Source organism: Humulus lupulus, chromosome 1, assembly GCF_963169125.1.
Source record: "Humulus lupulus chromosome 1, drHumLupu1.1, whole genome shotgun sequence".
Classification (NCBI taxonomy): domain Eukaryota; kingdom Viridiplantae; phylum Streptophyta; class Magnoliopsida; order Rosales; family Cannabaceae; genus Humulus; species Humulus lupulus.
Genome location: NC_084793.1, coordinates 48559540 through 48584910, shown reverse-complemented (window position 1 = coordinate 48584910; position 25371 = coordinate 48559540). Strand labels below are relative to the sequence as shown.

Here is a 25371-nt window from a genome sequence, read left to right as displayed (position 1 = left end):
CACTGCGCACCTTTGATTTGACCATTTAATACCAACACCCATAGTGAGCCTTGATGTGTGCCAAAGCATCCAAATTTTTTTAACTTGGTTGAGATATGCTTCGCCTCAAACCCGGAGGCTTTGTATTGGGCTAAAAATTTTAGGATTGGGCCCACGTTGACCTCCTCTTCAGTTAAAGTGCACGTACCCGAACACACCTTTACTGTCAGTGGTCACCCCGCCACTAGAGCAGCCTCCACAATTTCTAAATACTTAGATGCACGAGCATTCTCAGGAGTTGAACCTTGTCCACAAGCCATGTCCTTAATCTCTAGATCAAAGTTAAAGAAACCGTGTTGGTGAAGTTCGTGGAGGTCCTCGGACATCTAAAACAAAACCAAGCAGTTAGTATCCTGATTGAATGAACAATGGCCAGAACACGAGAATACCCTAAGATAACTACTTGGGGATAAAATTTTTGTTCTTTCTAAAAGAGGCGTTCCTGGAGCAACAAAACGTAGCCTATAAACACTGTCAAAGATTCAAAGAACACGACCAAACAAGGTCGTATTCTAGGAAATTCCCATAAATGAATCCCAAACAAATGATTTTCTAATCAACACGTAAAAAGGCCACTTACATATGGGTATTTAACTAGAAAGAGCCTGAAAAAGCACAAACACTGGGAATGCCCTATCATGTTCATCATCCCAAATGTAAAATCACAGAAACATAGTTACTAAGAACAAAGGATAAACCATAATGCCCAGAGAAGAAAACTTACTCGATAAAAATCGAAGAAACGTGCGTAGACGAGTGCGAACGTTAATGTATTTGGCATCGTTAACCCAGAAGCAACGATATTCCCTCTAGTTATCCAGGATCAAGGCAAGAAAAATAGAATTTGGAAGTGGGTTTTTCTGGGGACGAACAGTTTTTCTTTGAGAAAATGGAGAGGTTTCTGCGAATGTGAGCATAAGTGTGGGAAATGAAAGGAAGGGAAACATTTATATCGAAACCCCAAAAGTGGGTGAAAGATCCCTTGCTCCCCAGTTGTTGCTTACCTACGAGTAGGTACTTGAGCGTAATCCAACAGTCACAAAAATTGAGGCAATGGTCGTACTCGAAAGGTGAAAGGATGTCTCGAGTACAGAAAAAATCCCTAATTAAATAACACTGATCGGTGGTCTAAGAAATGGAGAACCTACACGTGGCACCCCTTTTTGGAAACGTTAATGCTCAAAAATACCCTACTATCAAGACCCATGGACAAACTTCTGAGAGGACGACAACTATTTTATCTAAGTCTTCACTGTTCCCGAGGACGAGTGAAGACTTGAGAGGCAAATGTTGTCTGTGTTCTCATCATTGGACACGTGGCATAACTTATGCAAAGTGTTACTCATAAACAATTTAGATTAATTTGTGTTTTATATTTCTATAACATTAATAAATAAATTAGGTTTGGGTTAAGCATTTCTGTGTAATATATGAGTCTCAACATGATATGAAAGAGACCGATAAACACAAATTTACACATGTAAACTTATTAGTTATTCTATTACATTGCACACCAAATTTAATGTGGACTTAACAAGCATGCAACCAGGACCATACTAACTACTTCACAAAGGGTTTAAAGGCAGGGTTGGCCCTAAGGCTTATTGGGCCCTAGGCGGAAAATAAAAATTGGGCCCCTTTATTATAATAAAGTATTGCAAAAGTTAACAAAACATGGTATTTTAACTGCTATTTTTAAAAAATTGGACCCTTGGACTAAGGGGTCCCTAAGCGTGGACCTAACCTGCATTAGCCCAGGGTCGGCCCTACTTAAAGGGAATAAGGAATTGGAATACATTTTTGAGATATTGTTTTCTCTATCCATTCATTCATGTGTCTAATCATGTTTTAGATTGAAACAACAAAAATATTATAGACTATATTTTTTAAGGTTCAATTTAATGTAATTTTATAGAATTAAGATTTTTTTATATTAATATAGTAGAAGTCTCTCTCTCTTTAGAATAAATGCTAAGATTAGCAAAATTAAAAAAGGGGTAAGTTATCTGCTAGGGTTTCAAGAATCTCTGCCCTGCCCCTTTCATCGAAGGGTTACTTTCTAGTCTCGTGACCTGGTTTGTGGTGTTCTTCTCAGGCGATTTCGAATTACAGTCTCTGGCGTTCCCATGGTTTCTGTCTCCAGCGTCGTTCCTCTGTAGTCTTCCGCGTTTCTTTTTTTACAGTGCGCTTCTGCCTTGTTTAGGAATCCATTTTCTGATTGGAGTTCCGTCTTTGCAACCTTAGTGCGACTGTGTATCTGGCGAACCTTCCATCTCGATTTCCATGGCTTTGTCGACCCAAGAAATTAAAGATCTTGAAGAGCGTTGTGTTGGGTTACGGATAAAAAAAAGAAGAACAAAGGGGTCTTTGCTACGACACAACAAGGGAAGAGATTATTGGGGTTGATGCAAGACGGTGCTTAGTGGGCAAATTCTTGGTTGACAAACCTCTTGAATTCCAAGTTATGCAACACATGATGGCAGCCCTATGGAAACCTGGAAGAGGGATGTATGTCAAGGAATTGGAGAGCAACCTTTATCTGTTTCAATTCTATCATGAAGTTGACATTAAGAGGGTGATCGATGGAAGCCCATGGACATGTAACAGAGCTCAATTGGTTTTTGACAGACTTACACCAGGTGTTGATCCACGTTCATTGCAGCTTCACAGATTAGATATATGGGTTCATCTACACGACCTACATCTTGGGTTTATGGCAGAGAAAGTGATCAGGGATATGGCAATCATATAGGCATGTTCTTAGAATCTGATCTTAACAATTATAATGGCATATGGAAAGACTATTTGAGGATTAGAGTATCAATTGATATTGATATACCTCTGAAGAGAAAGATGAAGATTAGAAATTTAAAGGGCGATTGGTTCTGGGTTCATTTCAAGTATGAAAGAATCCCTACATTTTGTTTCATTTGTGGGCTGATTGGGCACTCGGAGAAATTCTGTGAGAGAATCTTTGAGATACCCCTGGAAATGATTAAGAAACCATATGGAGCGGTTCCGAGAAGACAAAACTTGTTAATTGGGGCAAAGTGGCTTCGGCAAGGTGGTAGTAGTGATGCTAATTTTCTGGAAGGTGGGGGTATAATTCAACTCAGGGAAACCAAAAAAGAAGCAACTAAGATGGATGAGTCTTCAAGAAATATATCACACAAAGAGACCCAACATCCAGGAACTCAAGCAGATGATAGAATCCACTCATGGCCTGATGAGGATACTCACATCTCTTCTAATGCGGACGAGCTACATTAGTGGTCTTTGAATCAAAGAGAAGACGAACAAGTGACGACAGCGACAACGGGAAACAAATTGGAGAAGATGCAGCAATGTTATGCAGTGATACTACATGCTTACAAAACTTGATCGGGGCGGGTTCTGCTACACAGACCCACCAAGGAGCATGAGTTCTTTAAGTTGGAATTCCCTGGGGCTTGGGAACCCTAGGAATGTTCAATTCCTATGAGAAATTTCCTCTCAAAAGCCCCCCACTTTTGTTTTCCTTTGTGAAACTTTAAGCGGAAAGGAGAAGTTGGAGAGTCTACAGAGATCCTTGGGTTATGAGGGGTTGTTTGTAGTCAATCCGGAAGGGCGTAGTAGAGGCCTAGCCATGCTTTGGCGTCATCAGGAAGAGGCTTCCCAACTTGCTTACTAAAATTGATGGGATGGATCAGTGGCGATTAACTAGTGTCTATGGGGAACCTAACAGGTCAGAAAGAAAGCAAACTTGGAATATTATTAGAAATTTGAAGAATAGGTACTCGGTTCCTTGGTGCTTTATTGGGGACTTCAATAATTTTTTGGGTAATGAAGACAAAAGAGGAGGGAAGTCGTATCCTAGTTGGTTGATTGAGGGATTTCAACAAGTGTTAATTGACTGTGACTTGGTGGATTTAGATATACATGGCTATCAGTTTACTTGGGAACGTGGAAGGGTTTACCAAAATCTGGATTGAAGTCGGGTTGGACCGTGCTTTAGTCTCTCAAGACTAGCTGCTTTTGTTCCTAGGGGCTCACTTGACCAACCTTATTTACTCCTCCTCATATCATAGTCCTATTTTTATTCAACCCAATACTACACCTATTTTTCGAGTCGACCAGAGGTTTAGATTCAAGAATTCTTGGTTGAGAGAATCTGCTTGTGGTCATATTATTAGTAGTTCGTGGGAGTCTCATTATGGCCATAATTGGTATGATAAGTTAGAGCATTGCAGTCACGCTTTGATGCTATTGGCAAAAGATATTACATGAAATTTTAAAGATAGAATAAAACGAAGCATGGATATCATTCGATGGTTGAAAACTCGTCGTGATGCGCATTCTATCTGTAGATTTAAGGCTGTAAAAGCTAAACTAATGGAAACTCTATACCAAAAAGAAGTTTTTTGGCGCAAAAGGTCCAAGCAATTATGGCTCAAAGCAGGGGATCTTAATAAAAAAAATAAATCCATGCTACTGCTTCAGCTCGTAAGCGCCAAAATACCATTCACAAACTGCAAAAGGAATATGGTGATTGGGTCGACTGGTCTAATAGTTTGGCCGAACACATCCTAGACTATTTTACGCATCTTTTTCGGTTAATCCTAACTCCGAGACGGATCTCATCGACCTTATGCCTCCCTAAATCTCTGAGTCACAGAACGATATGCTATTATATCCTTTTTCGGTTGAAGATATAAAGGCTGCCACCTTCCAAATGCACCCCGATAAAGCCCCTGGCCTTGATGGATTAACTCCTGCTTTCTTTCAGAAGTATTGGAATGTTATTGGAGAGGATTTAATTAGAATGACGCAAACTTTCTTTGATACTGTGAGCTCCCTACTAAAATGAATGAAACCCATATTGTTTCGATTTCGAAGAAGAATTCCCCTACTGCCATGGGAGATCTTCGGCCCATATCCTTATGCAATGTTATATACAAGATCATGTCTAAGACTCTAGCTAATCGGTTGAAAGAGGTTTTGGGGTACTGCATTTCAGAAAACCAGAGTGCGTTTCTACCAAGTTGTCTTATTTCAGAAAACATCATGGTGTTCTATGAGATCCTACTTTATCTCAAAAGGAAATCTAGAGGGAAAACTAGTCTTGTGGCTCTTAAGCTCGATGTGAGCAAGGCGTATGATAGAGTAGATTGGGTTTATTTGGAAGCTATTATGCTCAGAATGGGTTTTCATAGAAGATGGGTTCATTTGCTGCTCTCGTGTCACAATGATCTCTTATGTGTTTTGCCAAAATGTTGATTACCCGTTTGGATCATTTATTGTTAAAAATTAACATTTGGATCCCGTGTTTTGTTAAAAGGTTAAATACAAATAGATAGATTATTTATTTATATATTTATTATATATAGATAATTTTAATTGACATCTATTATTATTATTAAATAAAAATAAAAATGAGAAAAAAGAGAAAATAGATAGAATTTTTTCCTTAATTAATGAATAGCCATAAATTATAAAAGTAAAATAAAAAATGAAAAAAGTTAACGGTTATTTATATTTATAATTTAATTAAACAGTTATCGTAATTAAATATCTAATCAAATTTGAAAATAGGAAAAAAGAAAATAGTGCTTTTGAGCAATTTTAGAGTGTCACATCATATAAATATATTATAAGATATACTTGCCTCACGTAATTTTTTTTATAATAATATTAAATATAATTTAAGATAATTTTATATTTGTTTGATGAATATTATAATTTGAATTTATACATTTTGTAATTCAACTATATATATTTAACGTAATTCTATATTTGTTTGATTAAATTTATAATTTGTATAATGTGAGTGAGAAATTTATATCTTTTGTAATTCCTCCATTTTTTTAAGTTATGCTCTAATAGTAAAATTGTAATAAAAGTATCTAATTAATCAATTATTTATTTCTCTCTCCTTTCAAGAAATTAATAGAATGTATAATAGCATTTGAAAAGCAAGAGATGTGAAAAAATTTAGCTAACAAACAATATTAACATCAATTGTCATAATTATATAGTTTTTAATTCATAATATGTTCCTTGTTTCTAAAAAAGATATTTTGTGTTTCGCATCAACCTCCGCATCTTTTTGTTGCTGCTGGAATGTCCACTAAATTACAATCTAGAAAATATTTATTTATTACAGTGAAAACAAATCACAAATTCAAACAATACCATTAGTAATATTGTTTTGTCACAAGCTTGAGAAAATATCAAATGAAAGAAAAATAAAATTATTTATAATGATAATTTATGATAATAATTATAATATTTTGTATAACTATTCACTTTTGAATAAAAAATATAATAATTATATTATAATAAGAAAATAGATGTATAGAGAACCAAAATTCAAACAATACTATTACCAGTATTGGGTTAGCTAATTCAATTCGAAGACAAATATTTTTTTCAGTACATATAGTAAACAATATCATATCACCATGATCCACGTTCAATTTCTTCTCATTCCAAATACATAAGAAAAATACCAAAATCTATAAATCAACCATAAATAAATATACATATATTGCACAATCGGCGAGTTCTCAATCACTAAGTTCCCTCTATATTTTTCAGGTGCATAAAACTTACTTGAAAATACTCTTTGAGATATATTGCAGTGTCAACATAGTTTGATATTCATGTGTGTGTGGAAATATGCATGGTATACATTGAAAGCCATGTACGTGTGTATGATACACGAAAAAGATAAGGAAATGCTGATACACTTGGAAATGATACTCATAGGATATACACAAACCAACAATTGTAGATATACAATCCCTATACATACACATGTATCCATGTATATATATAGAAATATTTTTTTTGACCTTAAAACTAGAATTATTGATTACTACTCTTTTGAGAGCCAAGTCATAAAGCTAAATAAATTATGATATACAAAGACTTAAGGAAATTGTGGTACACTTGGAAAGGATAATAATAGGATATTCACAAACTAACAATTTTAGATATACAATTTGTATATATACACACATGCTCATATACTAAATACAAGCAACATGCAATACACGTTTGTTTAGTTTTATTTATAGAATTTATTAATAATTTTTAGTAAATTTGTATCATTGCTATATAAATTTTAAATAAATAAACAATATTATATATAAAAGAATTACATAAACATATTAAAAGAAAAATCAAACCAAAACACTTTTATGATTTTTTTAAAAATATATATAATATGATAACATTTTGAAACATGATAATTTTCTTGAATAAAAATTAAGATTATGTATTATGTATTTTTATTATAATGATATTTTATAATATTTAAATTTATATTAATATAAGTATTAAATATATATTCTTGTATTATATATTATTATAACATTTTATAATGTTTAATTCATATTAATATAATTATTAAATATCAAGTCTTATATTAAATATTATTATAATAATGATATTTTATAACATTTGAATTTAAATTTATATTAATATAATTATTGTATTTGTAGTCTTATATTAAATATTATTATAATAATGATATATTATAACATTTGAATTTAAATTTAAATTTAAATTTATATTAATATAATTAATAAATATGTATTTTTAATTAGTTTTAAAAGTATATTTCACTAAATATTTAGAATATTCCGTTAAATATTTAAAATATTCTGTTAAAGTTAACAAAAAAAACCGTTAAAACAAAAAAAATTCGTAATCTACACACTTTTTATATAGAAGAGATATATAGAGATTTAATACATTGAAACTTGAATTATTGATTATTACTCACTTGAGTAATTGAGAGCCAAGTCATTAAGTTAAATAAATTCTTAATCAAATTAATATTATGTGTATATATATTTATATTTTTAATTGTTAAAATATTTTGGTTTTGAATTTAAATTTTTTTACGTTTTAATATCTCTTTAAATAATTTTTTTAATTAAATTAATTAATATTGCGTGTATATATATTGATGTATACATATATTAATATTTTTAATTGTTAAGATATTTTAGTTTGAAATTTGAAATTTTATAATTTTTTGTTTTTTATTTTTTTTAAAAGTTAGATATTGGAGTATTAATTAGTAGTTTTTTAAGTTTTTTTTATCTATAGATAGATGCTATTTTTAAACTACTTTTTTTAAAACACATAATAACATTTACGTAAAATACATCACTACATTAATTTATAAAATATATTTTTTTGAATGTATTAATTTATATATAGGCGTAGTTAGTAGTTAAGTTTTTTTTATTACTACTTCAGTTTTTTAAACATAAAATAGAAATTTAAAAATACGTAACTACATATTTATTTAAATGTGTATGATATATATTTTTTTTTATACTACAATATTATTATCTATAAAATAATTAAAAAAATAAATTAAATGAGAAAATAAATAGAGTATTTTAGAATAATTTTAGTTTTTTAAATGTGTAAAATAGATAGAGTAAATATATTGTAAATATTTTATTTAAATTTAAAAAATATAAAACTACTTAAAAGGAAAAAAATAGATAGAGTGTGTGCCACGTCAAATTAGATAAAGTGTTTTGAAATAATTCTAGTTATAGAATATTTTAGAACAATTTTATTCTTGAAAGGGTTTTTTACTCACATTTTTTTCCCGTAACTTAGGTTAGGTTGTGAGACGTGTGGAATAATAATATATTTTATTAGTATTTCAGAATTTTTAATTTGTTTCCAACGCACAAACCGAGAATATAGGCTCAATATAAGTAACTTAATTATGCTTTTATTTGATATGCAGATGTCTCCGATAAAATATTAATGAATTGAAATGTATCGTTTGGTTTTATATGTAAATAACATATTAAGAATTTTAGTAAAAAAAAAATTGAGAGAAATTATTGGTTTTTACCTCTCATTCGTTCTCAACGTGAGACTGGTTAAAAAATAGTTCCTAATTATAAATTTAGATGTATAATTTTGTATATTTCTAGCATCAATCTCTATAATTGGTTTTTTTATTTTTTATTTTTTTTATGTGGGGGAGTCAACCATGTTTTGTGAACTAAAAGAGATTGTGAGATCCCATTATTTTTGCTTTTTATAAAAGGTTACGACTTAATCGTTTTAATAGTCAAATACATAAAAATAAACAAATAATGAATCATAATTCAACTTTTGTAGCCATGTACATCCTTGGCACGTTTTATAATCCCAATTACAAGTAGACTTGTCTTCAAATTCGACAACATAGTGTGCTATTTGTTTATATAAATGTAGGGTCTGTTTCACTGTTAATTATAATTATAATGGTATAATTTGGAGATGACAAAAATAATCTAGCTTTTTTAAAACAAAATACAACGACAAATATAGACTATCTTGTTTTTAAAGAAAGAAAAATGACGATAAATAGAAATTTCCATTTATAACAAATTTACATAAAAATAATTATAGAAATAACAATTAATAAATTGTAGTTAAACTAAGCATTAAGATAAAAAAAAATACAAAGTTCTATTTCTGTTTTATTCTTCACTTTTATTTTCTCTAGGCATGTAAATTTGGAGTCGTGAGGATGTGAACAAGTAATCTTTTCCAAATACAAATCCCATTTTTTGTTCCCAAAAGTTAATTTCTTATTAAAAAAAATAGGTTGAGGGATTGATAAATGTGACAATGCATATTTGATATAAAATAAAACGAAATGAAGAAAAGAAATCTAAATTTATACGTAAATAAATAATTATAAGAAATGAGTGGGAGCCACCGCACTTGCCCCACTTCCCTCTGCCAGTTGGTTTTATTTATTTTTATTAATAAATCAAAATCTATTGAAAATAAAATTATATCATCTTTCAAAAAAAATTATAAAAAATATGTAAATAACGGAAATTTTTATTTTAATTTTAACGAAATATTCTAAATATTTAATAAAATATTTAAAACTAATTAAAAATATATATTTATTAATTATATTAAAATAGATTCAAATTCAAATTTAAATATTATAAAATATTATTATAATAATAAATGATACAAGACTAGATATTTAATAATTATATTAATATAAATTTAAATATTATAAAATATTATAATGATAATTATATATAATTCTAATTTTGTACTAGTTATATTATTATGAATTTAAATATTATAAAATATTATTATAATAAAGAAATTTAATACAAGACTAAATAATTAATACTTATATCAATATAAATTTAAATATTATAAAATATCATTATAATAATAATATATAATACATAATCTAAATTTTTATTAAAAAAATTATTTATGTTTAAAAAAGTTATCATATTATATATATTTTTAAAAATCATAAATAATGTTTTGGTATAATTATTCATATAATGTGTTTATGTCATTCTTTTATATAAATATTGTTTATCTATTTGAAATTTATATGACAATAATACAAATTTAATAAAAATAATTAATAAATTCTATAAATAAAATTAATCAAAGATGTATTGCATGTTGCTTGTATCTAGTATATACAAACAAAACAAGACAAAAAAAATTTCCAACAATGAATAATTCATTGAAAATAATTATATAATATAATACATGTAGAGGGAAAGAAAAAAATCCTCAAGTTATACAAGTTTTCACTACAAGAAAAAGACTCTACAACGACAACATCTATTGTGACGACTCCAAAGTTGTCGTTGTATGTAGGAAAAATCCACGAAAAATTATTTTTTTCTTAATTTATTAAAAAAATAAGCTACAGTGACGACATGTCGTCGTTGTAGGGTCGTCAACAACACACGACCAGGCCCTCCAAATTCCTGGTACCCTACAGCGACGACGTAGCTATAGGGTAATAGGATTTTGGAGGGACATGAAGCAGGAACTTACTCTACAGTGACGACATGTCGTCGTCGTAGAGTCCTCGTCGAAAAAAAGAGGGAAATATGTTTGTCTATAGCGACGACCCGTCATCGCTGTATGATGCTCAGGGATCTCAACCGCCCAAAGTTGGTTGCCTATTTGCACCCCCTATAGTGACGACGTGTCGTCGCTGTAGAGTCCAATTTAATCCACTGATTAATTCTTTTGTACTCTATCGTCACTGTAGGGTACCAGGAAGTTGGCGGGATATGAGGTAGAAACCTACTCTACGGTGATGACATGTCGTCGCCGTAGAGTCCTCGTTGAAAAAAAAACAGGGAAATATGTTTGTCTATAGCAACGACCAGTCATCGTTGTATGATGCTCAAGGATCTCAACCGCCCAGAGTTGGTTGCCTATTTGCACCCCCTATAGCGACGACTTATCATCTCTGTAGAGGACATGTTGTCGCAATAGGACCAAAAAAACGTGAGAAAGTGAACTGCCAAAAAATTTAAGTCAAATTTTCACTGCCTCGTCACTGTAGGGATTCGTGACCTATTCGTGAACTGTTCCCTTACCTATAACGACTACATGTCGTCGCTATAAGTGAAGTGAAATGGTGTGTTTGGCTTCAGCGACGACATTCATATACTCTATAGCGACAACATGTCGTCGCTATAGAGCATGCCTATATAACCTCCAATCCGAGCCTTCTTCTTCATTTTCTGCAAAAAAAACTTTCAGAGGAGACGACGAAAACCGTTGCCCACCGGCGTTCTAGCGATTTCCAAGCTGTTTTGTGGCCATTTAATCCTTATTTTGGTAATATATACCTATTTTCCTTGTATTTTATGGTTTAATTTGTGTTTTTTGGTTAATATATGTGTATATTTTGTATTTGTTATAAATGGGTTTATGAATTTTTTGTGGGGTTTTTTTTGTGTGTAGATTACTTGGATTGCTGGTGTTGGATAACACATTAGCCACTTTTGGGTATTTCTTTTAAGTTTTTTATTATTGATTAGTTGTTAAATTAAGTTAATGATTGTGTAAGTGGTTATTTTATACATTGTTGAATTTTGTATTTTTTAGGTTTTATTTGTTTATTTGTTAATTTAATTATATTTATATTTTTTAGGGATAGATTGTAAATGTATTTATTAATTTGATTTAATTAAATATTATGTTATAAGAAAATGCATATTATAGGTTTAGATTTTAGATGGTATAATTTTTTTTTATTTATATATATATGTTTATTTTTTTTATGTGTATATGAATGTATGTATAAAAAATGTGAATATGTTTATATGATTTAATGTGGATGTGAATATTAGAATTTAAATAATAATTAGATTATTATGTTAGATAAATATAATTAAATGTTTGTAGTATGATTTATGTTGTCGATATGAGATATAAATCTTTGAATTCAATTATATGTATGTTCTGGGATTGGTTTTGTAGTTTTTATGCATGTGTTTAAATTTTGGGATAGGTTACATTATAGTCGTTATGATGTCGGAATTTTAGTAGTTTTAGAAATATTAAACATTACAATATAATTTTTAATTAATTTTAAAATAATTAATTATAAAAATAATGAAGTGTAAATTATAATAAAAATTTTACAAATATAAAACTTTATTAATATTTTTTTATAAAATAAGTAGAAATTAAAATAGTAATCTAAAAATTAATAAATATGATATATTCATAAAATACAATAACATATATAGATAAAATAAGAATTTAACTTTACTCTTAAAATTAAGTTAAAATTAAAATAATAAAATTTTATTGGTAATTTAAAAAAATAAAAAATTATAAATTTTTTTGATAATTATTAAATAATTTAATAATAAGCATAATTAAATATTATTTGTTTATATGATGAAACTTTATAATGCATTCATAACTAACAATAATATATGTTCATAAAATTTGATAATATATATTCATAAAAATTAATAATTTATTCATCATAAGAATCAATAAGATATCATAAATTACTTAAAAAAATCACTGCTTTGGTGATACAAAATTTATTACCAAATAAATGTAGTTTTTATGATTATCACATTGCGATAAATTTTTTTCTACTTGAATCAGTTATGACGATTGACAAAAGTTAGATAACCAATAGGCATCGTAACTCTGATGAGTTTTGGAATGGTCTTCAAGCATTTATACAAATGGCTAGGAATCATGTGAATGCTTCGAGAGAAGTCAGGTGCCCATGCGTTCAGTGTGTCAATATGCTGAATCAAAAACTAGATGTGGTGGAGGCTCACATACACAGATATGAGTTTTGCAAAGATATGTGAAGTGGACCTACCACAGTGAGTTGACATACCTCCAGTAGTGGACGACGGGGCTCCAATGACTGATGAGATGATTGACATCATCAATGATGTTATTAGTTAACAAGATACTAACAAAGAATGCATAAATGAAGGAATTTCAGATGGTGGTGGCAATAGTGTGGAGAATCAATTTGATGACCTGTTTCAAGAGGTCGAAGCTAAGTTATACCCTAGTTGTACTTGGTTGTCTTCCTTGAACTTCTTGGCGAAGATGATGCACATGAAGATTATGAATAAATGAACGAATAGTTCATTTAATGAACTTTTGAAGTTTATGAAATTCGCATTCCCGAAGGAGAATAAGATTGCCGGGTTCATTCTATGAGTCTAAGAAAAAAAATGAGGAAGTTAGGGTTAGGTTATCAATCAATTCATGCTTGCAAGTATGATTGTTGTTTGTTCTGGAAGGAGAATTCCCAAAAATAGAGTTGTCCTGTATGTGGTGAGAGCCGATGGGTTGACAAAGACACAAAGGGAAAAAAAGTTGCCCACAAAGTGTTGCGGTACTTCCCTTTGACTCCTAGGCTGAATCGTCTTTATGGTTCAATGCATACAATAAATGATATGACCTGGCATAGTACGGGATGGTCGAAAGAAGATGGTGTGATGCACCATCCTATTGATGGGGGTGCTTGGGAACAATTTGATTCCAGATATCCTGATTTTTCCAAAGAACCCAGAAACGTTCGATTCAGTTTGACCGCTGATGGTTTTAATCCATTTGGTAACATGAGTCTATCTTACAGCATGTGGCCGGTAATATTCTGCACGTGCAATATGTCTCCTTGGTTGTGTATGAAAGAGTCATCATTCATGCTGATCTTATTGATTCCCAGTTCGAAATCACCTGGGAAGGACATGGATGTCTTTTTGAGGCCTATGGTAGATGAATTGAAGAAGTTGTGGGATGAAGGAGTTCAAACCAGAGACGCTGCAACGAACAGTGTATTCAGAATGCGTGCAACACTATTATGGACTATCAATGATTTTCGACTCGTAGTAGTTTGTCTGGTTGGAGTGGTCAAGGATATATGGCATGCCCTTCATGCAACGAAGACACACCTTCATGTCGGGTAATTGGGAAGACGACTTATGTTGGCCATAGAAGATTCTTATCTTCTACACATAAGTGGAGGAAGAGTCGCTTGTTTGATGGGAATTATGAAAAATGACGTCCTCTAAGAAAATTCAGTAGTCAAGGCATACTCGAACAATTAGCGCATGTTCCAGATCGTTTGTCGGGTAAACATGTCAGTTTCGGAGGTGTGAAAAGAAAGCGAGATCCAAAAGAGCTTAATTGGAGTAAAAATAGTATTTTCTTTGAACTTGATTACTGGTCTGAACTTGAACTAAAGCACAATTTAGATGTGATGCATGTAGAGAAAAATGTTTGCCACAGTTTACTCGATACTTTTCTTATGAATGAGAAATATAAAGACACCACCAACGCACGAGTAGACTTGAAGAATTGGGGTATCTGAGAAGAGTTTCACCTCAAGGAAGACAGTACAAATTTGATCAAACCACATCATATGTACTCTTTCACACCGGATGATAGATGGTTTTTTTGTCAGTTCGTGAAAGGAGTTAGACTTCCTGATGGCTTCGGTTCAAATTTCTCTAAGAAAGTAATTGACAATGATGGCAACATTTTTGGGTTGAAATCCCATGATTGTTACATTCTTATGCAACATCTGTTGCCGGTAGGAGTTCGAGGCTTCTTGGATAAGTCTATTTCAAAGACAATCATTAAGCTTTGCAATTTCCTTAAGAAAATTTGTGCTCGTACATTGTTTGTTAAGGACATGGAGAATGCATACTCCTACACGGCTTGCATTGTTAACATTGTGAAGTTTTTGGTTCATAGTCGTGACAAAAGACGTACCACTCAAAATAGTGGAGTTTCGATGCCAGGAACCGATGGTTTCACTTTCTATGGCAAACTTAAGGAGATTGTAGAGTTATGATATTACCATGGTTACCCGGTAGTATTGTTTTGATGCAAATGGTTCAACACCGATGCAAGCAAGGGTCGAAATGTGACTGAGAATAACATAACTAGTATCATGAGTAATTCTGAATGGTACAAGAATGATCAGTTTATTCTCGCCACTCAAGCAAAACAAGTTTTCTACTTGGAAGATCCTTCAAGAAACAAAAATTGGAAGGTTGTAGAAGAAGTCAATCATCAAAAGATCTGGGATCATCCAAGTATCGATGATGATAGCGAGGTTGGTTTCATGCATGATAGCACTTCATCAAAGTTTGTACTCACCATGGAATTAGGAGAGTTGGAGATTATGCATTTGAATCGACCTGGTCACACCAGCATAATTAGGGAAACGTCTCGATCTGTTCCGAATGTGGATGATGATTTCATCAATGACGACGATGATGACGAAATTAATGAAGATGATTTAGAAAGTACAGATGATGTTGTAGGAATCGATATTGACGAGGAATAATATTTTCTTATGCATATTCATATTTGTATGTTTAATGTGTATGTTGTAATTTCAAGACTTTTAAATCAATATATGACTTTTCTCAAAAATGTTTGTTTTTCAATAGTTTCAAATGCATTACCGAAATTATTTAAGTTATGTAATTAACCTCCAACTATAATTGAATTTAAGTTAATAATTATTTAAAATGCAAAGATATGTCTGCTACTGTTGCTCGTTCCCATGGTAGTGATGGAGCAGATCATCCTCCTCTAGATCCCATGCGAGTTCCTACTTCCTGTGAGACAGGTAATATACTATAATTAGTCTATCTTTTATCAATAAATGACAAATTGTTATTATTTTATTCAATTTAATTGTATTGTTTAATTAACATATGCAGCGGCAGCCACAAAAAGAAGAGGTCAGTCTCGATCCAAAAATTTGCAGCAGCTCGTCAACGACAATAAATGTTCGTTGGCTCTACAATTTGATCTGGAGGGAACCTACAAAGCAGTTGGTGATTTCGAGACATCATTCATGAGACTTATTGGTAACCTTATTGGTCACCATGTTCCATTATATTATGACTCATGGCAGAATGTTCCAGATGAGGACAAGATTGGATTGATGTAAAAGATTGAGGTAAATTTATCTACTTATTCACATGTAATGTTTTTTTTATAAAATTTAAAAAATCTCACCATTTTTTTTAAGGAAGTGTCTTTCTTCCCCGAGCTCTCCCTGAGTGGCGACTGATAGAGACTGGATTGAGCGAGAGTTTCAAGATCACTACAAGAATAGAAAACGTTGCAAGAAAAGACACTTCGATGAACATGGAGGGTATGATGATATCGAGACAGCCAGAAAGAATCCACCAGAGGACATTGACAACGAGAGTTAGCAGAAGTCGGTTGAAATTTTTACCACTCCATAGTTCATGGAACGCTCATAGGAAAATGCTATCAACAGAGCAAAACAAAAGTATCCAAGTCTCCATGGATCGACTTCTTATGCTTTGCTCGATTTAAGAAGGTAAATAAAAATATATAGATAATTTGAAATATTTTAAGTTATCTTAATAATAATTTCAATATTGAACTGAGATTTTGTTATTTTTTTTTTCTAAAGATGAATATTCAGACTAAGGAATTGCCCAGCATTATCGATACGTTCCATGACATGCACAATCATCCGACACGTGGATGGGTGGACACGAATGCTAAGGATGCATATGTGAGTAACTTTCTAAGTTTTGTATATATGTATATTATTCAATTATATTATGTATTAATTATTTTGTTTCTAAACTGCAAGATGCCTTGCAGCAAGAGGTCCAGACACAATCTCAATCTCAATCTCTATCTCAATCTGAAGCAGGAAGTGTCACTATTAATGAGACACAAGTCGTCTCAAAGGTACTTGGTTAACGTCGTGGCCACAACCGAGGTATTGGACGCAAGTTGAAGGGCACTAGTACCTTTGCCTCAAGCGCCACCGGATCCTCTTCACAATCAGAGGCATCACCGTTTCTGTCCACCAGAGTTGGCCCTCCAACGATACCACCTGATGATTTCCAGTCCATGATTCAACACTTCATTCAAGCTTTTATGACCTAGAACAACAACTTCTAGCAAATGCAATAATTTTTGCAAGCAACAAATCCGAACATCCAAGCTCCACAATTTCAGCCTTGGACATGACTATGATACAGTCCATGATGGCAATCTTTCAACCACGACAATCACAGTAGCCACAACCACCACAGCCACCACAACAACAACCACCACAGCCCGACGATAATGACTTTCAAATTGATTTTGATGACATTTAGTTTTATTATATTGCTATTTTGAACTTATTAATATTTTGTGTTTTTTTTTTTAAGACAATACTACTTATGTTTTGTTATCTTACATTTTAGAGACTATGAATATTGTTAAATTAGTTTTATTATTTAATTAATAAGTTGGTTTTATTATTTAATTAAATAAGTTGGTTTTATTTATTTAATTAATATTTAATATTTTATTAAATAAATTTTAATCAATATAATTAATTTTTTTTAAAATTTGTATACCTACAGTGATGACACGTCGTCGCCGTAGGGTGCACGCTGAACACGAAAATCTGAGTTTTTGTGACACTACAGTGACGACATGGCGTCGCTGAAGGCATATAAACCCGCACACTCTTCAACGATGACATATCTTCGCTGTAGATGGGGCGGTCGACGGACCTATAGCGACCACATGTCGTCGCTGTAGGAGTTTTTGAAATTCAAATTTTCAAATTTTGCAACCACCAACAGTGACGACATGTCGTCATAATATACCAATCCAACCGAAAAAAGGATTCCCTACATCGACCGACATGTCGTCATCGTAGTAAACCACTACTGTGTCAACTGCGTTTTGTCATCGTTGTAGGTTGCTACACATGCGGACCTACAGTGACGCCATTTTGGCGACGACTTCTTGCGTCGTCGCTGTAGACTCTTTTTCTTGTAGTGTTTTCATCCACTCTAAGAGCATGCACAACTAAGCCATGAGAGAAATAATCATGGATTAGGGACACTATAGGAAAATTGGACAATAAACTTGCAATCACTACAACAATTTTTAGTATATATTACATTAAAAAATAACACATATTTAAAAGTGTTATTAATAAGCAATTAAAAAAAAACACGACCCCATATGTGAAATTTCATTTGGCGCCATATGAAATATATAACTAGGCGCCAAATGAAAATAAGAGACACGGAAGCACACAGTAAACTAGTCTCAGCCTCCGAACCCCTAAGCCTTCATTGAATCCCTAATTTCTGGTTTCATCTCTTTGCATCTCTTTCTTTCTTTCGTCTCTTTGCCTCTCTTTGCTTCTCTTTCTTTCTGGTTTCCTAGTCTCTTTCTTTGCTTCTCAGCTTCTCTTTCTTGCTTCTCAGCTTCTCTTTCTTTCTCTTTTTTTTTTCGTCTACACAACCACGTTATTCTCCTCCACTCACTCTCGTCTACACAACCACTCACTCACTAATTTCTGGTTTCGTCTCATCATTCTCTGCCTCATGCGAGTCTCTGGAGCACACGACGTCGGTGAGAGCTTCCGGAGGACACAACGGAGGTCATTTTTCTGGTTGTCTCATCTATCTCTGCCTCACATAATGATTCTCCCCTGCTGGAAGCAAGAACATCTTTGTGAGGTGAGTTTTTTTTATACAAATTTCATATAATCAATATATAAATATAGGGTGAACTTCTAGGGTGATTTATAATCTGATTTCATTTTTTGTATATTATATTCAAAGCTAGAGAAATAACAAAACCTGTGTGCATACACGCATATACATATATATAGTAGCATTTCTTTCTTTTAGATTACTGAGCAGGTAAACTTCTATGCCATGAGCCATAGATTTCTTTGTGATGCAGAACAGAAAAAACAAAGAAAATGGCTAAAAATACCATAGTCCACTGTAGGATTGGTAATGAACATGGTAGATTTATGATTTGGGATGAACATACAAATTATAAATGATGAATAAAATAAATATATATGTCGTCATGACAGGGAATTTTATACAATTGAATATAGTTTATGTAAGTAATAAATTTGAATATTGAATATTGTCCGAACCAATCAATTTTTGTCAAGACACATTACAAATTTCAATTGAGTGTTTGTTTGAACTTGATTTATTAATAGAGCTCACCATGATGAAGTGAATCTTCTCTGTACATATAACCTTGATCTAGCTTTCTATGTTTGTTATTGAACCAACAATATACTTATCCCTACTTTTAATAGACTTGTGAAACCCATGTCTGTACATTGTCTTATACATATACATAATTCCTCTTGTTTTAATCTTATTGTGCTGTGAAATCATTTTCCCTTGCTTATACTCTTTATGCCTAGCATAATTTTTCTTTTATCATTTCATCTCTTTAGGTACAATGTAGCAATTAAGTGTGCAACTATTACTCTTGCTAGGCACTCCTAACCAAAGTAGAATTATGAATATAGATTACTCTCTGTCATTTTAGATTTTTCTCTTAGAAATCCAAGTCTCTCATCTTTTTTTTCTGCAATTTTGGGTAAAATCTGAATCTTTCTATTTTATTTCAATCTCTTGCCCTAACTTCTCTCTATTCAATTCTATTTCAGATTTTGTTTTTAGAAATTGGAAAATGTTGTTGAGCTGTGGGGTAAGCTCTTTCTTCCTTGGCTTTCATTCATTAGAGTTGGTGTTTGATTTTTTTGGGGTTATTTCAGTTTTACTTGAACAAATATACTTATCTTATCAATTTATTTAGTTCTTACTTCAGCAAACAACTTTAATACAAGTAAATGATTTATGGGTTGTTGGGGATTAATTGGATGATTTATATATACATACATGTGTGTTCTTAGCTTCAAGTTGAGCATTTTTCTTAAATAGTCACTGTTTGTTCTTGTTTGGAATCAAAATCCCTACTATATATCTTAATAAGTATGGATGAATCTCAATGAGTCATATTTATATAATTATTTTTGCATCTTATGTATGCTCATTCTCATATATTGATTTGTTCAGGCACTAATTGAAGTTGTTAAAAATCATGTGTCAAGTTTTTTTATTTATTTTTTATGAAAAAAGGAATATATTGCACCAAAACAAACAAATACCACTAGTTCAAAACCAACTCAAAAGGCTAACAGATTATAGACATTTAATAAGAGCAGCTAGAGAACAATTCTGCCTTAGGACTTTTTGACTCAGCCTACCATTCAATCTATACTTCACAGCCTGCTTAATCAACCTCACTATATACAAAGGAGTATAGGAATAGACAGAAAAAATGCAAGAGTTCCTATTAAACCACACACCATAAACCGCAACAGCCACAACAACAATAGAAAAGCTGTGTAGAAAACTCTTAGGCTTCCTATCTAACCACTCTTTCCAGCCAACATACTGAAGAGGCCAAATACCAAAACCCAGCCACCCTTTGAGCAGAGCCCAAACTTGCTGGGAAAACCAGCAATCAAAGAAAAGGTGCTGATGCGATTCCTCCACCTGCTCACAGACTGGGCACAACACAGAAGCAATAGAAACCTGGCACCTCACTAAGTCTTGCACTTTTGAAATATGGGGTTAATCTCACTTTAATCTCATTGTAGGTGGATTTACTTTTGGCTGCTTATGGCTGCTGCTTGTGGTCTTTTCATCAGTGAAGAAGCTTTAAATATCTGGGTCTGTCTTCTGTTCTGGTACTTCTGTTTCACAAGCTCAAGAAATTTTCTTGCTCCTTTTAGTAAAATTTGTGTGTTTCATGGTTCCATTGTATGCCTGAATTCTTATTTATAGTAAATGATTTAGGTTGGCATATCTATAGCAAGGATGTTAACTTTGGATGGGTCATGGAAGTCTCTTGCAGAGTCCTTTTCTAGGAATGCTGGATACATAACATTGACGATTTTTTGGGTGTACTGGTTAGCTTCCTAATTCAATTAGTTATTTTTATTAAACATGTTTGATGAAGCTTTTCACTTGTAGCTCTTTAGCCATTACCATTTTAGGTGATATTCTTATATTGAAAAATCAATCTGACACTGTATAGTTATTAGGGGAGTGTGCATTAGTGACTTGATACCATTTTATTTTGGAAAGCTTTTCAAGCAGTCTGGGGCATCTGATGATATTTGTTCAAAGGTTAGTTCTGGTTGGTTTCAACTTCTATTACATTAATAATGTATTCTAATCTTGATGGTGACTGCAGTTAGGGATTGGAAAAGAGAAAGCTTTGAGCATAACTCGTGTTGTTAAAAAATATGGCAATCTCATTGGTTTTGGTGAGATCTCAATTCTTTTCATCCTTGACATTGTTTGATAAAAACTAATCCATATTATGGATATTGTAAAATGGTTGTTCATTTATATGGTCTGCAGTTGAACGATTTTCCCTTGGAGTAAGAAATCCAACAACATTTTTGGTCGAGGCATCGGTTAGTGTTCAATGACTAATTTACCATTTGAACTTGTTTTTTTTATATAATTTTACCAGCTTATCTGTTTTAATTTATAACTAGAAAATATTATTATATTCCATATTGAGCTTTTTCTTGATCTCACTTTTATTTATTCTTATAATTTGAACTTGTGTAATGGCATACAAGCTACTGGTTTAATGGTTTCCTGTTATCTATATCGTGTGTAATTTTTAGAATTTTTGTTTCCTGTTACATAACTTCTTCTTTAAATACAATAGTTTTACATGACTTCCTAGCAATCTCACTTTTTGTTTTCCTATTGATACAGACGCTAATAATGGGAAACCGTGACAATATTGACAAAATGCCTAGCACAAATAGCTCTGTGCTTCTTTCAATTCTTAAGTTGATTGAAAAATATGATCTATATGGTCAAGTTGCATATCCTAAACGTCATAAGTAATCTGATGTCCCTAAAATCTATCGTCTAGCAGCAAAAACAAAGGTACATATCATATGTGTGCGTGTGTCCCTGAAATCTATCACTTCTTTTATCTAGGAGGTATGTTTTTCAACCTGATTTGAGTATCTCTGTTTTGGTAGGGTGTTTTCATAAATCTAGCCTTCATTGAGCCATTTGGACTTACTTTAATTGAGGTGATTATTTTTAACTTTGGTTTCAGATATTGATTAATGTGAAGTCCAGCATGATCTCTTTTATTTATTATACAAAAGGGAAATAAATTACTAATACAGAAATAAAAAAGTTAAATAATGCAATTTGGTGGTGCTACTGTTTTGTGTTCTCATTAACAGTTGCAAAACATTTTTTTTATTAATCCAGACTTATTTTTTTTGTCTCTGTTACAGGTTATTACTCTTGAGGATGTAATAAAGGGAATTAAGGTATAAAATTGCTTGAACTCTTATTTATTATGGCAACTTTCCTTAACCAAATTTCTATGGTTTATAATTGTTGCATATCATGAGGGAGACTTTGATATATTTGTCACATCTTGATCACAAGGACACGGAAAAGCTGGTATGGGTTTATGGAAAATAAAGTAGTAAATGTATTGAAATATTTTTCATGTTTTCTATTTGTACCAAAGTTAGTACAAGCTTGTGTTAGCTATAGTTTTTATTTATATTTATGTCTAATAATATTTCTGTTATGATGTGACCTATTTTGAGTGGAAATTTCTTTCAAGTCATGTGGCTGCAGCTTGGGGGCTGCTGATAGTGAATAGTTTGAGGAAAAATATGAGTGAGGAATTTCTTTTATTGGCCATTCAATTGAAATTATTTTCTGCATGTTAATTATAATGGAACACCTTGTTTCTATCTTGTCAGACACTTGCAAAGAAAATGTGTCATTTGATTGTGTTATATATTATTTTCATTATAAATTCTACCTTTGCTGTCTATTCTTCTTGTATGATGCAGATGCTAAAGAAGATAGGCAAAAAATTAAGTGGCGAGGATTGGAATTGGAACAACTTAAACACATTATGTTGGGCAATAGGGTCTATATCTGGTTCGATGATGGAAGAACAGGTACATTTTTAACTTACCTTATAAATGTTATTTCTACTCATTTTATATTTGTGGTCACTGCTTATACTTTCTGATTCAACTATAAACTCATCATTTACTTCTCGAGATATTGTCTACGTCCCACCTCCCTAGTTGTGATAATAGTTTACTTGGCATTTCTGTTTTGACTACAAAAAAATGTTTATTCTGATCAAAGATAGTCACATGTGTCAGTGTAAGCTTGTACTTTATTTCCTTGTAAATGTTAGTTACACCACATATTGTTATGAGTTTGTGAGGGCAATGTCCATGCATCTGTCATGTGGTGTTAGGGATCTTGATGTAGAACCTAGAGATCACTATTACATGCCCCTCTCATTTGGGAAAATATGTGGGTTTGAATAGGTTTTTTCTTTTTAAAATTATTTATTTATTTATTAAAATGTTATACCTGTTTCTTGATAATGTGTTTGCATCATCAAATGCATAAGAAACATTCATGTTCTGGAGGTCAATGTTTGCCCTTCATATTTTTTATGTTGGTTTGCTTTGGCAGGAGAACAGATTTTTGGTTATGGTCATTCGTGACTTGCTGAATTTATGCGAAATCACGAAAGGGGAGGATAACAAAGCTGTCATCGCAAGTAACATTATGTAAGTATTCATGATTGAATGATTGATTATCTATCTTGAGTTGAGGTGGAATGCACATAGATATAGCCAGCCAGGCCATAACACCTCATTCCATCCAGAATCTTTGGTCATTTGTAGAAACCATGAATTTTAGCCACTTGATTTTAATTGAGTAAATTTGAGAACTATGAGAAACTTGGTTGGAGGTATACAACCAGTACTTTTTTGAAATCTTGTACATAATCCTCCTCTCTTTCTGCAGGTATGTTGTTGGACAGTACCCGAGGTTTCTAAGAGCTCACTGGAAGTTCCTAAAAACTGTTGTGAACAAATTGTTTGAGTTCATGCATGAGACACATCCTGGTGTTCAGGATTTTGTTCTGTTGTTGTTTTCTTGTCTCATTAATAGTTGCAAAACATTTGCTTGAACTCTTATTTATTATAGTGTCACTAAGTGTTTCTATTTGTTATAGCTAGCTTATTAAGTATATTATAATTAAGGAATCCTGAATGGTGTCTCACATTCTTTGTAGCAGCACTAAAGGCCTCTCTGTGGCTTATATCTAGCTTTAAAGTTGGCTTTAAAGTTGGGGTTAGAACAAGGGCTATAGACACCAACAGGTAACTAGTACAAGATCAAGAAACTAAGGCATATTTATAATAGTGAGTAATACTATGTACAACAATTAATAAAAACACATTCAGTAATATTATTAGTGAATCTTTCTTTTTCAATACTACATATATATGGATCTGGCACAATGCTTCCTGTACTTCTAGTGGCCTTTTGACCTTGTTTGGCTGTAGGCATGTGTTAATTTCATTAACATGTGTGTATAGATTATTGGCTCCTACTTCACTTCTGTGATGTATGTGGAGCATTGGTATGAGGAGAATTTCAGGAGCCTAACACTGGGCAGCCCAGATTTTTCTGACATTGAAATGGTTAGTCGCTAAAAAAATACTATGTCATATACCTTTTTTTTTATTGAGTTTCAGATGATCTCCAGAATATATTGTTTACAAATTGGTGCAACATAATTTGTTTTTTTTAAACAAAACTACCTGTATTATTACTTAAGAAAAATACAAGTAAAGAAGGAAAACTCCATCGAAATAGAAATAAAAGACAGGGAAATAATCATTTCTGAATGATAAATTAGAAGGAAACAAGTTGGGTATAAAGTTGTAATTTTTTTTTCTTATCATTGAAATATATGAAGACGGGGATTAGATAGATTGAAATGATCTCAAGATCTTACTTTGTGCATTTGATTTCTTGTTATTTTCTATTATTGGGTATATATTAATGTATTCATTATTGATGAGATTTAAGTGTTGATCATATGTAATTATTCCATTTAACTGATACAATGTAAACCATGTCCAGCCACTGCTTAACTGGCCTTTTCTTTTTATTTGCTCATAAGCAGTTGCTTCAACTAAATTGGGGAAGATATTGAACTCCTATGCCATATTGGCCATGAAAATGTAAGGATTGTTAAGAATTAGAATAGCTCCTTAAGCTCTTAGCCATTTGAACTCCTTAAGCGATTTAGCCATTT

General features: G+C 32.0%; 1 protein-coding gene across 1 annotated transcript; it reads left to right on the top strand.

Moving 5' to 3' along the window:
* The first annotated feature begins 15882 nt into the window (after positions 1–15882).
* LOC133814502 (uncharacterized) lies at positions 15883–24234 on the top strand. Its single transcript, XM_062247453.1, has 14 exons — positions 15883–15964; positions 16068–16088; positions 16182–16296; positions 20828–20900; positions 21027–21139; positions 21275–21359; positions 21427–21499; positions 21597–21652; positions 21966–22073; positions 22241–22294; positions 22508–22543; positions 23084–23194; positions 23730–23827; positions 24069–24234. The coding sequence occupies exons 1-14, from the start codon at positions 15883–15885 to the stop codon at positions 24232–24234; spliced, it is 1191 nt and encodes a 396-aa protein (XP_062103437.1).
* The last annotated feature ends 1137 nt before the right edge of the window (positions 24235–25371 follow it).

Bases quoted from the DNA above. Each gene is read 5' to 3' on its own strand.
- LOC133814502 (XM_062247453.1), top strand. From the start codon at position 15,883: ATGTCTGCTACTGTTGCTCGTTCCCATGGTAGTGATGGAGCAGATCAT. The intron at 15,965-16,067 runs GTGAGACAGGTA...TAACATATGCAG, and splicing joins CATGCGAGTTCCTACTTCCT to CGGCAGCCACAAAAAGAAGA. The intron at 22,544-23,083 runs GTATAAAATTGC...TGTATGATGCAG, and splicing joins ATGTAATAAAGGGAATTAAG to ATGCTAAAGAAGATAGGCAA.